The following is a 17,090-nucleotide window of genomic DNA, read 5'->3' on the forward strand; positions in this document are numbered from 1 at the left end:
TTGGTAAAATGCAGACTCTAGCTGAGTAGGCCTGTGAGGAGCTAGAGAGGGCATGTATCCCAAAGCTCTTGGATTATGACGATGCCTTTCTTTCCAGGACACACTCAAAATTCCAAAGTCGGGCAAGCTTTCACAGGAGACGCAGCAGCACCTGGCCTTCTCCCCCAGCCCCTCTCCCCATAGAGGATCAGCGTTTATATGAGTTACTAAGTCAGAATTAATGTAAATAGCATGCCAGTACTGATATTTCCTGAATTGGGATTTTTTAAGATATTCAACTTTGGAATTCTTTCTATAAATGACATCAGCCTATGGTTTCCTTATGCTAGATTACCATACATAAAAAAACTGCCTCATATATTTACAATATACAATTAAATATATTTAATCAATATATTTAATGTCCGTCTTGCTATGATTATATTAGCAATGTTCATAGTTGAGGCAGCATAGCATACTATGATTGTATTTCCAGTCTTCTATTATTGTTCATTTTCCCTGGAGTTAATAGTCGCCTCAATTTTTCATTTGATTAAAAAAAATTTTTTATTGTATCTGTCACTAAAGTAGCCCCAACACTTTCTTTCAGAACTAGAAAAATGGTCAAAGATACCATGTTTCTGTTTCTTCTTACTCTTTTTCTTTTTGGCTCCATTCCCCACCCCCACCCCCACCCCTCCTCCCACAACCTTTTCTCCTTCTGCCCTGGTATGGACGGGCTGTCTTCTGGTGCTGTGGCATCCTTGGTTTGGGGGCACTTCCCTCCACCAGCACCCTGCAGCCCCTACTCCTGGCTCTGCCAGTCTGGCCCCAGCGACTCACTCCTTCCAATGCCTGGGCTCTGAAGGCCGTGACTCTTACCACTCACTGCAGCCAGTTTGGCAAGTAAATAGACCTCCGGCTGTCACTTGATTGGGGGTTCTGGGGAGCACAGAGGACCCTGCATGTACTCAGCTTCCATGTGTAAATGGGAGAAAAATCTTGCTTTTGAAACACTGTAACCTGATTCTACTAGGTATATGCACATATGGCTTGTTTTTATTAATATTCAGTTAACAAACGGATTGCTTTTCAAAATTTAAAGATAAACTAGAATCATGTCTAGATTGCAGCTGAAGAAAATACACTGGGACTTTACCAGCCAGACTCTGTCTTGTTTCGGAGACAAAATCATTCACTTTGCGGAAATGTGTTGTTGTTGGTTTTCCAACCCCATACATACTTCACATAACTTTGAACACAGTCAGAGGGACCTGTCAATAAGAGGGGATGTTTGGGGCGTGAACTCTTATTTCCAGGGGCGTCACTATACACAGAAGCCAGCCTAACCGTGCGTGAAAGCAAGTGTGCCTTTGGAAAATAACTGTGTGTTTCCCCCCAGGGCTCTCACATGGTGACGGAGGAGCTTCACTCCATAACCTTTGAGTCGCAGATCTGCCTCTACGGTCTGAACATTGATTTGGAAGTACGTTTTTGAGACAACACTGCTCCTGATTAATGCCGTCTGTCAGAACGTGTCAGCCTTTGCAGGCTAAGGCTCAGTCCTTTCTAGGTCTGACACAAGCCCCCACCCCCACCTTTTTTGTTCGTCTGTCTTGATTTAGAAGGCAACATGTCAAATAGCTAACATTCTCTTCTGGTTAAATTAGTTGAAATGAGATCGATGAATTCCATGCATATTGATCATCTGTTGCCTGGCTTACTTTTTGGTTCGTTCATTGGTTTGTTCTCCGTGATTTCCGGAGGCACGGGTACTCAGTGGACAGCCTGGCGAGAAATGGGTTTTCTTGAACCATGGAGGGATGTGGTGTCCGTCTGTGGCTTCCTCATAAGAATCTCTGAGAGGAAGGGGTTTGAATGTAATGAGCAAGGACCAGTGATCGGCGTGGTTCATGCACTGCTGATAGTAGCTCCTCTTCATCTCCAAGCTGGGATAAAGAAACGCTTGGAATTAAACCCAGGGTTATTGACAGCTCCTTCTTAAAAAGGAGGTATCTGTGTGAACACTGATGATTCTGTTGCCACTGCCTACACAACGCCTGGCACATTTAGTCGCTCAATGTGGGTTGAGTGCCTGACTGAGGCAGTATGTCAACAAACCAACCCACAGGATTTCACACCGCCCAGATATGATCCTGTCGGTGGTGCTAACCGAAAGGTTGGCGATTTGGCCCCAAACAGGCAGTAGCTTCCTGGGAGCAAGGCCTGGCAGCATGCCCCCTGGAAGATGAGGGCCTCGCAGATCCCCTGGGGCGGTGCCACCCTGTCAGGTGGAGGCCTCGGGAGTTGGAATTGGCTACATTGTAAAACACCACTGGTTTAGAGGACTGCCTACACTCATTTATCTATCAGAGATAAACCCTCTGCACAGTGGGTGTCGCTTCCTTCTCCCTGAAATCTATGTTTCAATGAGCTACTGAAGTCCTTAACAGGGAGGCTTGCTTCTGCAGGAATCTTAGCAGTGTTGCTGGAAAGGGACTACTGTAGATTAGGTTAAGTTTCCAGGCTAGTCTTTACAAGCTTGTTGAGTCCTCAAGCTCAGAAACTACAGCACCACTAATCTTCAAATGAGCTCCGTAGTAATGGGCCCGGGGGTGCGATTCCCAATCAGTCCCCAAGCTGCTTCTCTCTCTCCTTTCTTCCATCAAAACTACCATTGCCCGTACTGTTGACATGATTTAGATATTCAATCCTAATTGGAATATATTGGCTCCATCCAGAGCAAAATTTAAAATAAGCTTTTTAATGCACCTTTTAAAGAAAATAATTGATAAGTGGATTTCGGATTATCTTCTTTGTATGTGATGTGATACAGCCGTGATGTCTGAGGAGAGCTAATTGAAGGAAGGAGACCCAGGCTGAGCCCCTTGAAAGGCGTCTTGCTCTTCACAGTGATTTACAGACGCTCAGAAAGCTCCTTCGCAGGCGCCTGCACAGTGGGAACAGCAAGACTGAAGGAGGAGGGTGGGTTGCCATGGTCCTTTATAGACGAAGGTCCAATAGAAAGCCAAGGTAAAGTGGGACTCCCTGCAATAACCATGTTTGTTCGTCTTTAACAGACCAGCTCGTTACCTGTGGTAATGATTTCCAATGTCAGTCAGTTGCCGAATGCGTGGGCGTCCATCATCTGGTACAACGTGTCAACCAGCGATTCCCAGGTAGAGTCCTCGTCCTCCCGTCCCCTCTTTCAGTTGTTTGTGTGCCAATTTAGTGCGTCTGCACTAAAGAAATTGTTTTGGGGGTAAAGGGGAATGTCTTGTGGGTTCTTCCATGTCTAAGCACCATTATTTTTAGTGCACTTTAACGTTTTCATGTTACTGAGACCCTAGAGAGTTCTGACTAGCCAAAATGATAGAGAGATAGTTGTGACTTGTGAGAGACTGGCCAACCGCCCTCTCTGCATATCACAGACAATCCTAGGGCCATCCTGTGCCTTGGTTTGCTGAGATAGGGACGGACTACTTGTGCTAGAATTTGCTGTCTGAATACTGTTTCCCTCCTTTCCAATGACAACTGGTGCCCCCAGCCCATCTTCTCCACACAGGCTGCTCTACAAAGGTGCAGATTGTTTTCCAGAAAAGTGACCCAGAGTCTTCATCAATCGCCCCTAACTACCATCTGACAGCACACATTTCAAGAGTTGGGGATAGATTTGTTTTTCCTAGGCTCAAACTGCCATCTGGTGGCTATTTGAAACACTGATCAAAATTTGGATTCCAGCAATAAAGCCAGGAGCGTCTAGGACAGTGGTTCTCAACCTGTGGGTCACGACCCCGCTGGGGGTCGAACACCTTTTCACAGAGGTCGTCTAAGACCATGGGAAAACACCTTTTTCCCACCTCAGTCTTAGGAACCGAGACAAGGCTCCTGCATCATCTCCAGGCAGGCCCGCCCACATGCAGAGAGACCCACCTTCACAGCCACCGGGTGTGAAGACCGTTGTTCCCCATGCTACACCATGCTTCAAGACAACATTTCATTTACTTGTCATTAGAAAGAAACATTTGACAATATATAATTACATACTGTTTTGTGATCCATCACTATGCTTTAATTATGTTCAATTTGTTACAATGACAAAACATCCTGCATCAGATATTTACATGACGATTCATCACAGTAGCAAAATTACAGTGATGAAGTAGCAATGAAAGTAATTTCATGGTGGGGGTCCCCTCCACCTGAGGAACTGTGCTCAAGGGTGGTTGAGAAGTACTGCTCTAGGAGAAAGTGATCTCCTTCAAAGCTAACATGGAAAGGAAGGGCAAGAAAGACGGGTCTGAGAACGGGGCACTTCCCTACTTCCCTTTACAAAACCTCAGCGGATTGCACCGGAAACCACCAGGTCTTGAGAAAATAGGTCAAATGTAAATAACAACAGGTCTTCTCAGCTGAAAGCAACACTCCCGGCAACGGGAAGACTTACTTTACATGCTCCCCAGCAACTAGAACAAATGCCACGTGCCCCCGTGAGGCCACAGCCCCGGCAAAGGCTCCCCGAGGGCCCTGGTGCCCTGGCCTGTGGGCTAGGTAACTGCAGAGAAAGTCCAGCTGGGGAGCTCCGTGCCCGTTCTTCTCAGTGGGCAGGCAGGGCAGCGCAAGGCACTAGCTGAGTCACGTGGTCTTTTAAAGAACTAGTCGCCTTGAGATGACATTTCACTGCCCCTTAGGAGACACACGTGTTCAGAGCTCTTTATCCAACTCCAGGCTGTAAAGAGGGGAGATGGGACAAGTCTTTGTCCTCCTGTCTCCAGGGACAGTGCCGTGTTTTAGCTCTCTTCAGAATCCTTCTGTCAGAAAACCACCAATTCTTCACACCATCACTTAAGGTACCTGTTTCAACTCTGCTCCAGGATGTGGAGTTGAGATAAAGACCAAGAAGCTCCTAAAACAGGTGCCCCTGCCTTGTGAAAGCCCCACTAACAGCTGAGTGTGGTTTGTCTTCCGCATTCAATTCTGTTTTGAAACTGGTGCTCCTAGACCTTGGTTATATTCTGTGCTGCTGGTCACTTTTATCCAGCTACAACTCTTGTGTTCAAGGAAAACTGCCTCCCTGAAACCCCTTCTACTCTTCCGGGCCCTCTCTGGTGGGTGCTGTGCCCTTTTCTCTTCTCACATTTGGAAGTTACTCAGCGAGTTCCCCCTCTTGCCGATCAGCTTAGCTCCGATTCAGTTTTCCTCAGTCATTCTCCTCTTCCCACCCTACCATCTGAGAATATTCTTCTTGACTTTCACAGCCATCTACTTTCCATCAGTCTAAGACAAGTCTTCTGTCCTACCACTGGGAACCAGATTTCTGGCACAAATAGCCTTGTTTGAAGTTGACCATATAAAAGATATGTCTTGTCTAGAGCAGAAAAAGATAAGAATGTCATATTCTCCAAAAAACAGGAGTCTGGGGTAATCATAAATTCATACTGTAGGTGACCCTTGCTTGTTTCTTGTTTTTAATGTATTGTCTGGTCTAGGTATAACTTGTACTAACCCACAATAAACCCATTAAAGAACATGACAGGAGTTTTTAAAATGATTAATATTCTATCAAAAAAGGGTGTTTTCAGAGAGGTACATGTGAGTCCAACATTAAGAAGGGGAAAGGAGGAGGGAGAATGGGGGTGGGGAGAAACTGAGATGATGTCATGGGGGAACAGGGCACTAACCCACCCAGGGGGAGGGTATTGGTTGTGTCTCCACAGAATTGGAAGGTGCATACAGACCCCATCATTGCGTGCCAAATCAGGAGGACAACGTAACACGTGGAGGAATCCATGAAAAGACTAGGACCATAGGGCCGGCCCAACCAGAACCAGCCTGACCCCACCCTGGAAGTGTGTGCCACAGAAAACAACACTAGGCCTTCTGGTGGGGAAGGGAACCGACCTAGCATACCCAGATGGAAGCGGAAGCAAATGAAGGGGGAGGAAGGGAGTGGAGCACACGCTGGCCCACGAAGCCCTGAGGACAATAGCCCCGCTCAGAGTAGTCAATGCACAGAGAGGACCATATGGCCGGCCCCACTCTGAGACACGAAATCCCTCACTAAACCATAGTCCTATGGGGCACAACACTAGAGACACAGTGTGGGAATTGTACCCACCACACCGAGGCAAAACACTAAGGGTGTGCAACAGAACAGCAAGGGGAGCAGAGCCAGGAAGTCCCAAGGGAGTACCAAAAATAGACTTTGAGGCCAGGGCGTGGCACCCCATCAGACCTACTGGAAAACACTCATACAGGTCAACAAACAGACTTGAACTAAAAAAAAAGGTGTTTGCCCAATTGCTTGTTAAACAGTGTTAGAAACTTGTATGTGTTGATTGATAATTTTTTAGTGAAAGTTAAACAGAAATGCCAAACGTTTATGTCAAGGATAAGATAGAATCTGCATTAGATTTCAGATTTTTTAAGTTAAACAGAGATGCCAAGCGTTTATGTCAAGGATAAGATAGAATCTGCATTAGATTTCAGATTTTAAAAAAATAATAAAAGCAAACATTCTTTAAAAGTACGACAGAAACAACTATTTATCCAAGAAGAATGAAGAAAATCAAAATTACAAAAAAAAAAGCAATGAGTTCAAAGGACTAATGGATCAAACTGAGACCAGAAGGGCTAGATGGTGCCCAGCTACCACAGCTGATGCCCTGAAACAGATCACAAGAGGGGGTCCTAAGCAGAGTGGGAGCAAAATATGGGCCCAAACTCAAAATCATAAAAAATGCTAATCTTAGTGGTCTGATAGAGACAGGTGGCCCCCTGAACTGTGGCCCTTAGATACTCTTCAAGCCTGAACCTGCATGCACCTCTGTACATCAGCTTTCAGCCAAATGATGAGCAGGCTTATATTTTGAACAATAACAGGAGGGAGGTGCACACACATTAGAAAAGTCCACCTTTTCCAAGAGAAGGGAAACTTTGCCCAGGGATAAAGTTAAGAAGGCAGGAAAGATGGGTGAAATTGCAAACACATGGAAGAAGTGGGAAGGGTGTCATCCACACAATACAGTATGTGAATTACAATCGGTGTCACAAAGCAACATGGCTTCATATGAATGGTTGAATGGAAAACCAATTTTATCTTTCACGCAATTTGCCCATCTTTAAAAATGCAACAGAGGTGATAATATATACTATATTATTAATTCAGGTTGGTCTAAAGCATCTACATCAAGAGTCTTGTGTAATGGATTATATAATGCTTTAATCATCTTTACAACTCTACTGCAGAACTTGGTGTTCTTTAGTAATCCCCCATCGGCCACATTGAGTCAGCTGCTAGAAGTGGTCAGCTGGCAGTTTTCATCGTACGTTGGTCGCGGCCTGAACTCAGATCAACTCAGTATGCTGGCGGAGAAGCTGACAGGTGGGAACCGGTAGATGTGGAGGACTTTTAGGTCTTCAAGTGTGTGAAAGAACCAGGATGACATTGCTACAGTTAATAATTAATAATGACTGTCACAATCTATTGAGCACTTACTGGATACACAGACTAAATGCTTGCCTCATACAAGAGGACTTCAAAAAGAGTATGGAGAAATCCCATTACCTTTTCAGTCCATTTTTACATAAATTTCTTGATCTCTAAGTCTCACAAAAGTTCCTCAAGTCAGACTTTATCAATTGTAGCCCGTGAGAGGTTAAGTGGCTGGTCTCACTGCAGGGTTAGTGCACAGCAAAGCCTCAATCCCGTGCTTGATTCAAACACCGAGTGAGCCTGGAAAACAAAATAGAATAACTCCTAGGGTGCCCACTGCTGTAAACCTTATGTAAGCAGCCTGCCGCCTTTCTCCCACGGAGGGCTGGGGGTTGATAGGTTGATTTTTCCGTTAGCTGTCCAGAACTTTAATTACTTCATCACCAAGGCTGCCCGGCATGAGCCCAGGTATGTCCAAATGTGCGGGCTCCTCTTTTCCATTTCATCTCAAGCATCCAGGGTTTTTGAATGTTATTTCCACTGAATATGAAACCTATAGTGGAACTTTGGTTTTTACCTTGTGATCATCATTCCCTTAATTAACATCACAATGGACAGCTGGAAGATGATAGTTCATTACTTCACCAGGATCCCAGAAATTTTATAGAAATTCAAACCACCCAGGTAAGAACGTTGCTACAAAGGGTGCCTCTGGTTTAACTGACATTTCTAACATTGGTAAAGTGGGATGGCATGTACTAACTGGCACTGCCACAGATTCTGACGCCTAGTGAGCCCAGATAGATTGTAACTCTTTATGAAAGCAGATAGCCTCATCTTTCTCCCAAGGAGCAGCTGGTGGACTCGAACAACCACGTCTCCATTTAGCAGGTCAACGCTTACCCAACAGTGCCACCTGTTGGCTCCTTGTACTAACTGTAGTCTAAGGTTTTTCCAAGAGAATTTTGAAGAATATCTATATTTTGGCAGATCTTCAGTGAACAAAGCTCCCCCAAAGAGTTAAACTTGGGCTGTCTGCATTTCTAATTAGAATAGAGCCCAAGATGCATTTGAGAAGCATCATTCAAATCATGAGTGATTAATTAAAGCTTTGACTTTAAACATGATTCTGGTTTGTCACTTGCAACCCAGTGAGTAATAAAAGAAAGCAGGGTTTTTGAAAATATTACTAAATTTTCTAAAATAAAAATGCTGATTTCATTCATGAGGGAAAGAGGAGGGGGGAAATGAGGAGCTGATACCAAGGGCTCGAGTAGAAAGCAAATGTTTTGAAAATGATGATGGCAACAAATGTACAAGTGCTTGATACAATGGATGGATGGATAGATTGTGATAAGCTTTGTATGAGCCCCCAATAAAATTATTTAAAAAATATAAATCTATATCCTTTTCAGTTCTTGCTCATTTAGTTCACAATCCAGAAGAAGTCAACTTTCAGTATGTGTTAAGTAGTGAGTAGGGTTATAAAATATATATACATAGCAACGACATCCTTTCAGGCCTTTATTAAACTCTGCTGGTGGTGAGTATATTTTCCTTTCGAATGTACTTAGAAAATCGAGGGTCCTTTCACCGCCCTGGGCAAAAAGTTAATGACACCCTATAGTCTAATGAAACTCTAATTAATTGTTTTCATCTTAATAGTCAAGACCCCTGTTAGTCTGTGCCTCATTTACACAAATTCATTGTACAATATTGATTCAGTAACATTAGGTAGTTCTGACTGCCTCTGAAAGCCATGCTCGGGTCCATTACGCCTCATTTTGTCTTATCTATGCTAGCTGGAGGACCCTCCTCTCTCCCCTCTGACAATAATTTTTCTTACTCAAGAAAAAAATGAGGGTTGAGCTTCAGAGAGCCACCCTCTTCCTAAAGCCATCTTTCGCTCTCCCATCGAAAGAATCCTTTCCTAGATAAGAAGAGCAAAGGAGCCCTCTTCTATTTTCGCAGTACCTCCTCCGAAGTAAGGAGTCCTTAGGGCACTCATCATGTACGCGTTGTGCTGCGCACCACAACGTGGGCGGTTCAAGCCCCCAGCAGCTCTGCCACAGAAGTCAATTTGATTTTGAATATTAAGAGCCCAGGTAGCACTGTTGGTTAAGTGTTGGACTGCTTTCCACAAGGTCAGGGGTTCAAGCCTGCCTACCAGCCACTCCTGGTAGAAAGAGAAAGTCTCTCTGCTCCTGTAAAGGTTTGCAACCTCAGAAATTCTGTGAGACAGTTCTGCTCTGACCTACAGTCATTAAGAGTTGGGGCAGACTCCCTGGCAGGTATTTTGGTTGTACTGAGGGCTCTGTAGACCCGAAAACCCACCGCGTTAAGTCAATGTCAACTCACAGCGACCCTATAGGACAGGGTACAACTGCCCCTGTGAGTTTCTGAGACTGTACCTCTTTATGGAAATAGAAAGTGCCGGCTTCTCCAGGCTTCAAACTGCTGACATTGCAGCTAGCAGGCCAGTGCAAAACCACGACACCCCCAGGGCTCTGGGAATGGAGAAAAATAGAAAATAGCTAAATTGAAGAATCCAATTGTTTAACAAGCGTCTCATTCCTTTGTTCTTCTTTTATTTCAGTGCTATCTAGCTACAGCGATGGTCATCTCACCTGGGCCAGGTTCTGCAAGGTACAAACGGGGGAAAGGAATGTCCTGTAGACACGTCTCCTTCCTTTGGATGCGCCGCTCCTTTCTAAGCCTCCATACTATAATCTGGAGTTTCCACGGCTCTCCTGCTTAAAGGTGTCTTAAAGAGAAACTCTGAAGTATTATCTGATTTCATGGGAACAGTCCAGTGAAAATGTAACTTGACTCATTCTAGCAACATTACTGCTGAGCCAAGCATTGTCCTAACTTGTTGGTTTATTCCAACAGGAACACTTACCTGGCAAATCATTTACCTTTTGGATCTGGCTTGAAGCAATATTGGATTTAATTAAAAAACACATCCTGCCCCTCTGGATTGATGGGTCAGTTGGAAGCTCTATCTTCTGCATGAATTACTGGGTCCTTATTTCTTAGATGTTGGGTTTTTTCTTTCTATCATTTTCCATCTAAATATATTTAATGCCATATGGGGGAAACAGCTCTGGTTTCTTACACTTTTCATGGAGTATTGATGTGTACATTAACTGGTGTAAGAGTATTTCAAGTATTATCAATATTTAATTATACTCGACAGCCTAAAAATGGTTCTTCGTGAATGAACTAAATGCAATTGCCATGATTTCATTCCTAATTGGGCAGCACTGTGTACCATTGTATTTTTAGGTACGTCATGGGGTTCGTTAGCAAAGAGAAGGAGCGCCTTTTGCTAAAGGACAAAATGCCTGGAACCTTCTTACTGCGATTTAGCGAGAGCCACCTGGGAGGAATAACCTTCACCTGGGTGGACCATTCTGAAAACGGTGCGTGCACGACTGTCGACTTGTGTGATGGAGGAGCTGAGTGTTCTTGTGTGTTGTGCTGCTTGTGTGCCATGGGTTTGGAGGTTCGCCGTTGCAAATGCCCCAGAACGGGGCACACATAAATTTATAACTGCCTGTGTGGACATCCTCCATCACATGAATAATCTATACTGTCCAGACAACGGGAGCTTGTTTTTTGTTTTGTTTTGTTTTTTTTAATCATTTTATTGGGGGCTCATACAACTCTTATCCATCCATTGTGTCAAGCACATTTGTACATTTGTTGTCATCACCATTCTCAAAACATTTGCTTTCTATTTGAGCCCTTGGTATCAGCTCATTTTCACCTACCTCCCTGCACCCTCCCCCATGCACCCTTGATAATTTATAAATTATTATTATTATGTTATATCTTACACTGTCCAATGTCTCCCTTTACCCACTTTTCTGTTGTCTGTCCCCCAGAGAGGGGGTTATAGGTAGATCCTTGTAACGGGTTCCCCCTTTCTACCCCACCTTCTCTCCACCCTCCTGGTATCACCGCTCTCACCACTGGTCCTGAGGGTTCATCTGTCCTGGATTCCCTGTGTTTCCAGTTCCTATTTCCACCAGTGTACATCCTCTGGTCTAGCCAGATTTGTAAGGTAGAATTGGATCATGATAGTGGGGGAGAAGCAGCATTAAAGAATTAAAGGAAAGTTGTATGTTTCATCATTGCTACATTGTACCCTGACTGGCTTGTCAACTCCCCAAGACTCTTCTTTAAGGGGGTGTCCAGTTGCCTACAGATGGGCTTGGGTCCCCACTCCCCCTCATTCACAATGATATGGTATTTTGTACTTTGATGCCTGATACCTGATCCCATCAATACCTTGTGATCACACAGGCTGGTGTACTTCTTCCATGTGGGCTTTGTTGCTTCTCAGCTCGATGGCTGCTTGTTTATCTTCAAGCCTTTAAGACCATAGCCACTATATTTTTTGATAGCCAGGCATCATCAGCTTTCTTCACATTTGCTTATGTACTCGCTTTGTCTTCAGCAATTGTGTCGGGAAGGTGAGCATCATGGAATGCCAGTTTATTAGAACAAAGTGTTCTTACATTGAGGGAGTACTTCAGTAGAAGCCCAATGTCCTTCTGCTACTTTTAATACTAAACCTATAAATATATGCACATAGATCTATTTACTCATCATCATATATAAATATATTTACATATGTACATGCCTATATTTAGACCTCTATAAATGCCCTTTGCCTCCTAGTTCTTTCCTCGATTTCTTTTTACTTCCCTGTTGTCCCACTCTCATGCTCAGCCTTCATTTGCATTTCAGTATTTCTTCTCAGGTGCATTGTCCTTGACCGAGCCATATTAGGCCTCTTTACCCTACTTGCCACTGATTTTGGATCACTTGTTGTTCCCTTGTCCCTGGGTTTGTTAACACCTCTTGCTTTCCTCCACCTCCCCCTTTCCCATGTTCCCCCAGAACCATCTGTCCCATTGTTTTCCCCTCCAGACTGTTTATCCAGCCTATATTATCTAGATAGACCTGCAGAGATAATAATATGCACAAAAACAAGATAGAGCAAAACAAAGCAACAAAATTAAAGAAAACAAAACAGCAAAAAATGACAACAACAACAACAAGCCTGTAAATAGTTCAAGGACTGTTTGTTGGTCTTTAGGAGTGTTTTCTGGTTGAGTCTGACTGGGTGCCATGCCCTGACCCCAAAGTCTATTTTTGGTACTCCCTCGGGATTTCCTTGCTCTGCTCCCTTTGTTGTTCTGCTGCACGCCCTTAGTGTTTTGCCTCAGTGTGGTGGGGTCAGATCGGGTGCAATTCCCACACTGTGTCTCCAGTGTTGTACCATGTAGAACTATGGGTCGGTGAAGGATGTCCTGTCTTGTAGTGGGTCTGGCCATATGGTCCTCTCAGTGGATTGGCTTCTCTGAGCAGGAATATCATCCTCAAGGCTTAGTGGGCCAGGATGTGCTCCACTCTCTCCTCCTCCCCCTTCATTTGCTCCTGTGCACTGTGATCAGACATGTCCCTCTTCCTGAGCTGTAGCTTCAGTGCTGTCCTCTGAAGTAAATTCTTCTAGGGGGAGGAGATGTCCACATAGTTGGGGTTGGGGCTAGTCCCTCAGACCTCTCTCTCTACTGGTTCCCTGCTTCATGCCAGTATGTTACATTCACGTCTTAGAGCACCGGGAAGGGCATTGTTTTAAAGAGGGACAATGAAGGCAATGTGGGCAGGAAGACCGGCCACCAAGAATGCCTGCGGGGACTTGGATATTCACCTGCTTTCTGATTTTCCAGGAGAAGTGAGATTCCACTCCGTAGAACCCTACAATAAAGGCAGGTTGTCTGCTCTGCCATTCGCTGACATCCTCCGAGACTACAAGGTTATTATGGCTGAAAACATTCCAGAAAACCCACTGAAGTACCTATATCCTGACATTCCCAAAGACAAAGCCTTTGGTAAACACTACAGCTCCCAGCCATGTGAAGGTCAGCTTCTCTCTGTTCACTTGTTCCCCCTGGGGGTTTTGGAAGACAACCTCGTGTTGGGGCAACGGGAATGAAGGTCTCTGTTTATGTTGGCTTTGCTCTCCATATCTCTAATGGGCACGTGGAGGTCAAAGCGGGATGTGAGTCGTTCCTGGGAGGGCCCATCTGGAGCTGTCTGGAGGGAGCAGGATAGTAGACCTTGGCTGTAAGCAGGCTTCACAATGTCCCTGGGGCTTCTTCTAGCCACTTGTAGATCCTCAGTTTTCTCCTTCAGAAAGTAGGAGGGATGTGAACTTCACTCATACAGGGGAGAGGAAATGAAAGAGGAGCTTATTATTAGAATGTGTTTAAAAGTGGTAAGAAACATCTATATTTCTGCAAAAGGCCAGGATATGTAAATTTCACATTTACCTTACTATAGTCTTACATCTAAGGGAATGTTGCTGATTTGCTGGTGAGGGACCCAGAGACTGCGCTTCATCCTCTACCTCCACCTCCTACTCTTTCATTACCAAGTCCGGACACACCTATCTTGCCTGACTATCCTCTCAACCTAGAACAGTGCCTGGTCAAAATAAGCACTGTGCAAATATTTATCAAACATACAAGAGACAGTCCATGATGTTAGCTATGGAATTGTAGTGTGAGTCCACCATTCTGTTTCTCTAATGAAAAGCATAACCAAGCCATAAACATTTTCATCCTTAGCAACTAAATCTAGAAGCACTGTCTTGTGGAGCATCCCACAGTTGGCACTCACAGCCAGTGCGCTCTACTGCATTCCCTCTGGAACAAACAAAACAAGCAAAGGCTAGCTGTGACTTCCAAGTTCTTCCCTACCTCCAACTGAATAAAATCACAAGTACCGATGCAATTAATGACAGTGAATAATTTGGCCAAATACCAACTGATCATGGTACAAGATACAACTCCAGGGAAGGTTTTTTAAGGTGAGGTGCGTAGACCATTGCTACTATGGCGGTACTTTCAGCAACACTGTTTGATACCTGTACTGCAAAAAGTGTGTAATTTTAACGTTAATCAGTGTCAGTTTTAGTGAAAAGAACTGAGTTACTGTGAATACCCCCAATATATGAATAAATCAGTACTTATAATTAAGCGTGAGCAAACATACAAAGGGGTACCCCCAAAAAACCTGCCTTTGTAAGCTGCGTTCTACATCACAACAGTTTCTGTGGGATTTTTCCCAAGCAGGAAACAAAATTTCACTGTTGCATGCTGTTCTCTTAAATCAGCCATCACACAAAAAACCGAGGTTTGAACAAAGTTACTTTTACGAAAAAATTCACTGTGACCAGAGAGAACCTTTCCAGGTGACGTCACTGGGTGCACTAACTCAGAGTGAGTTGCTTGATCCTTGTCTAGTGAGAAAAATGTGTACTATGAAAGCTACACCCAGTGGAGCTTTTCTCCATTTGTTTTATTTGGGTACCCCCCCCCCATAGAAATCAGGTACCATAACTGATTCTCATTGCTTCTCAATATCTTCAAGAAGGCATTTTTATTTAATGAAATAAGATCAGGCATGCCACGAGATTTACTCTTTTCTTATTTTATATTGTATACTCATCTGGAAGACCATTGCATCTATTCAACTAAAAGTGTTTATGAATCAATAAATAATTATGATAACTCTCTTGTCCTTGCTTACATTTCTCTAGACTTTTTTTCTAACTTTGTCCATAAAGTTGTTTAATATTTTCCCCAACAAAGTGCCTTTTTTTCCCCCAGTTTCAAGACCAACAGAAAGTGGAGACAAAGGCTATGTTCCTTCTGTTTTTATCCCCATCTCAACAATGTGAGTAATCTTAGTCATATAAAATATTTATTGTAGAACTTACAACAATAATAAGAAAGCTTTCTATGGGAAATTTGATAGTACAGAAGAGACTCTATAACTGAGAATAAAGAAAGTATTTTAATGCTCCATCTACCATTTCTTTAAAACCTAAAGCTGTTCTCTCCTGCCTAGAATGAAAAGGTCTTACACAGCAGGTTAGATGGTCTGATATCAAATGGGGGATCAGGCATATCAGTGTCACAAATACATAAAGCTACAGAAATGGGTTCCTGTCATGAGTCACTGTAAACTGTTATTTCTTAAATTGTTTTTAAAAATGTACCTTCTCTCTTTAAGCCGAAGTGATTCGACTGAGCCACGTTCTCCATCAGACCTTCTTCCCATGTCTCCAAGTGTTTATGCAGTGTTGAGAGAAGACCTGAGCCCCACAACAATTGAAACAGCAGTGTGTTCCCTTTCTTTTCCATTGATGGTCAAGGGCATGTCCAGTGAAGCGAAGGTGGTGTGTGAATTGAAGGAGCCGAAGTTCTGCCAGCCTGTAGCAAAGATTTCTCGGGACATGTTCATGAGCATAGCACCAGGGGTGTCCTTAAAGTCTTACAGGCTACTAATATTATAAGTATTGAAAGGAGATTCTGCCACCTACGTGAACTGTTTCCATCTTTCCATTCAAAAGCCATCAGAAGACAAACATTCTTAAATTGACCCAAAACACATGATCTCAATCTCTTCCACTGACCACTCTTCATCTTACTCTCCACTTTAGCAGAGAACCTATGTTAATCCATATTTATACGTATAGCTTAATATTTAATTTTAGCTGTTCAAGCACCCAAAACCGTATTTTCTTGATCTTGTTAACTGCACTCTAGTCCACGGACCCTCTTCAAATAGACCACGAAGAGCAGTCGATAGCAGGCTACTAGCCTGGGGCATAATCTCAAGTGCAGTCATCTTGCTTAGTGTGCATTATATTTGTTCTTCTTCCAGGTGTTGTCTAGAGAGTCAATTTAAGTGAGGATGACTCAACGCATGCTTACACATACAGCAGAATGATAGAATCATTACTCAAGTCATTTTCTTAACGATGTCCAAAGATGAAAAAGCATTTCCTCCTCTTTTAGCTTATTCCCAAACTCATTACCCTTAACTCACTAAGTTACTTATGTCTAACTAAACTTTTCTTACATTCCCACTGATTTCCTTATTATGTTTTTGATGAGTTGGCTTTCTTTTCTTTCTAAAAAGTGTTTCCATTTACCTGTAAGATTCCTTTTATTTTAGACTGCTTGACACTTACTTCTGTAAACACCCAGTAGTTAGTTGGTAGAAAGATCCTAGTGTTTAGTAGAAAGGAGGATGTTCACCAAACAGTAGATGGTAGTTTATTTTCAAAACAGTCATTGCTTCAAAGATCATTTTCATTTTCAATTTTAGATGAAGTCTCCATGCTCTGATGAGTGATAGCGTAAGCCCTGACACTTCAAAGAAGGAAGCAAAGGATAATGGCTAAAGACTGATCTTTGCCAACAACCACATTCTATTTCTTCAGCTTTGTGAAGATGGATTCCCAAGACATGGTTGAAGCCAGAAGCTCTTCTCTCTCTGACCTTGCACCCCACAATCAGGAGGACTGGGATTTAAATGTTAAAAACCAAAGCTTCAGATAAGTTTGTGAGATAAGAAAACGTTTAAAAAAGTGTTAATATAACTATTTACAGGAGACTCTTTTGCATGTGTCTGTTTCATTTCTGATTGGGTTTCTCAAGTCTCACATGAGTTTGATTCTAGAAGGTGTCAGTGTTAAAGTCAAGAATAACAAAGCTATCTTTTTATTATTCAGTTGGGAGGAAAGCCTAAGGAAAAAGCCAACATCCCGAGTTCTAGCAGGTCAACATCACTATGCTAGATTCAAGAT

At 43.4% G+C, this 17,090-nt stretch overlaps 1 protein-coding gene across 2 annotated transcripts in view; it reads left to right on the plus strand.

Moving 5' to 3' along the window:
* The window catches only part of STAT4 (signal transducer and activator of transcription 4), a 128,270-nt gene extending 111,383 nt beyond the window's left edge, over nt 1-16,887 (plus strand). The window contains exons 14-23 of one of the 2 annotated variants that reach the window (XM_075528976.1): nt 1,382-1,465; nt 3,060-3,158; nt 7,228-7,363; nt 10,011-10,060; nt 10,307-10,401; nt 10,703-10,839; nt 13,159-13,350; nt 15,103-15,169; nt 15,509-15,617; nt 16,610-16,887. In XM_075528976.1, the coding sequence (XP_075385091.1) occupies nt 1,382-1,465; nt 3,060-3,158; nt 7,228-7,363; nt 10,011-10,060; nt 10,307-10,401; nt 10,703-10,839; nt 13,159-13,350; nt 15,103-15,169; nt 15,509-15,617; nt 16,610-16,636 (996 nt within the window). In that variant the 3' untranslated portion in view covers nt 16,637-16,887. Of the gene's footprint in view, nt 1-1,381; nt 1,466-3,059; nt 3,159-7,227; nt 7,364-10,010; nt 10,061-10,306; nt 10,402-10,702; nt 10,840-13,158; nt 13,351-15,102; nt 15,170-15,508; nt 16,363-16,609 lie in introns of those variants that run through there. The other variant, XM_075528975.1, reaches the window with a different exon arrangement.
* The last annotated feature ends 203 nt before the right edge of the window (nt 16,888-17,090 follow it).

The sequence above is a fragment of the Tenrec ecaudatus genome, chromosome 13 (genome assembly GCF_050624435.1).
Source record: "Tenrec ecaudatus isolate mTenEca1 chromosome 13, mTenEca1.hap1, whole genome shotgun sequence".
Classification (NCBI taxonomy): domain Eukaryota; kingdom Metazoa; phylum Chordata; class Mammalia; order Afrosoricida; family Tenrecidae; genus Tenrec; species Tenrec ecaudatus.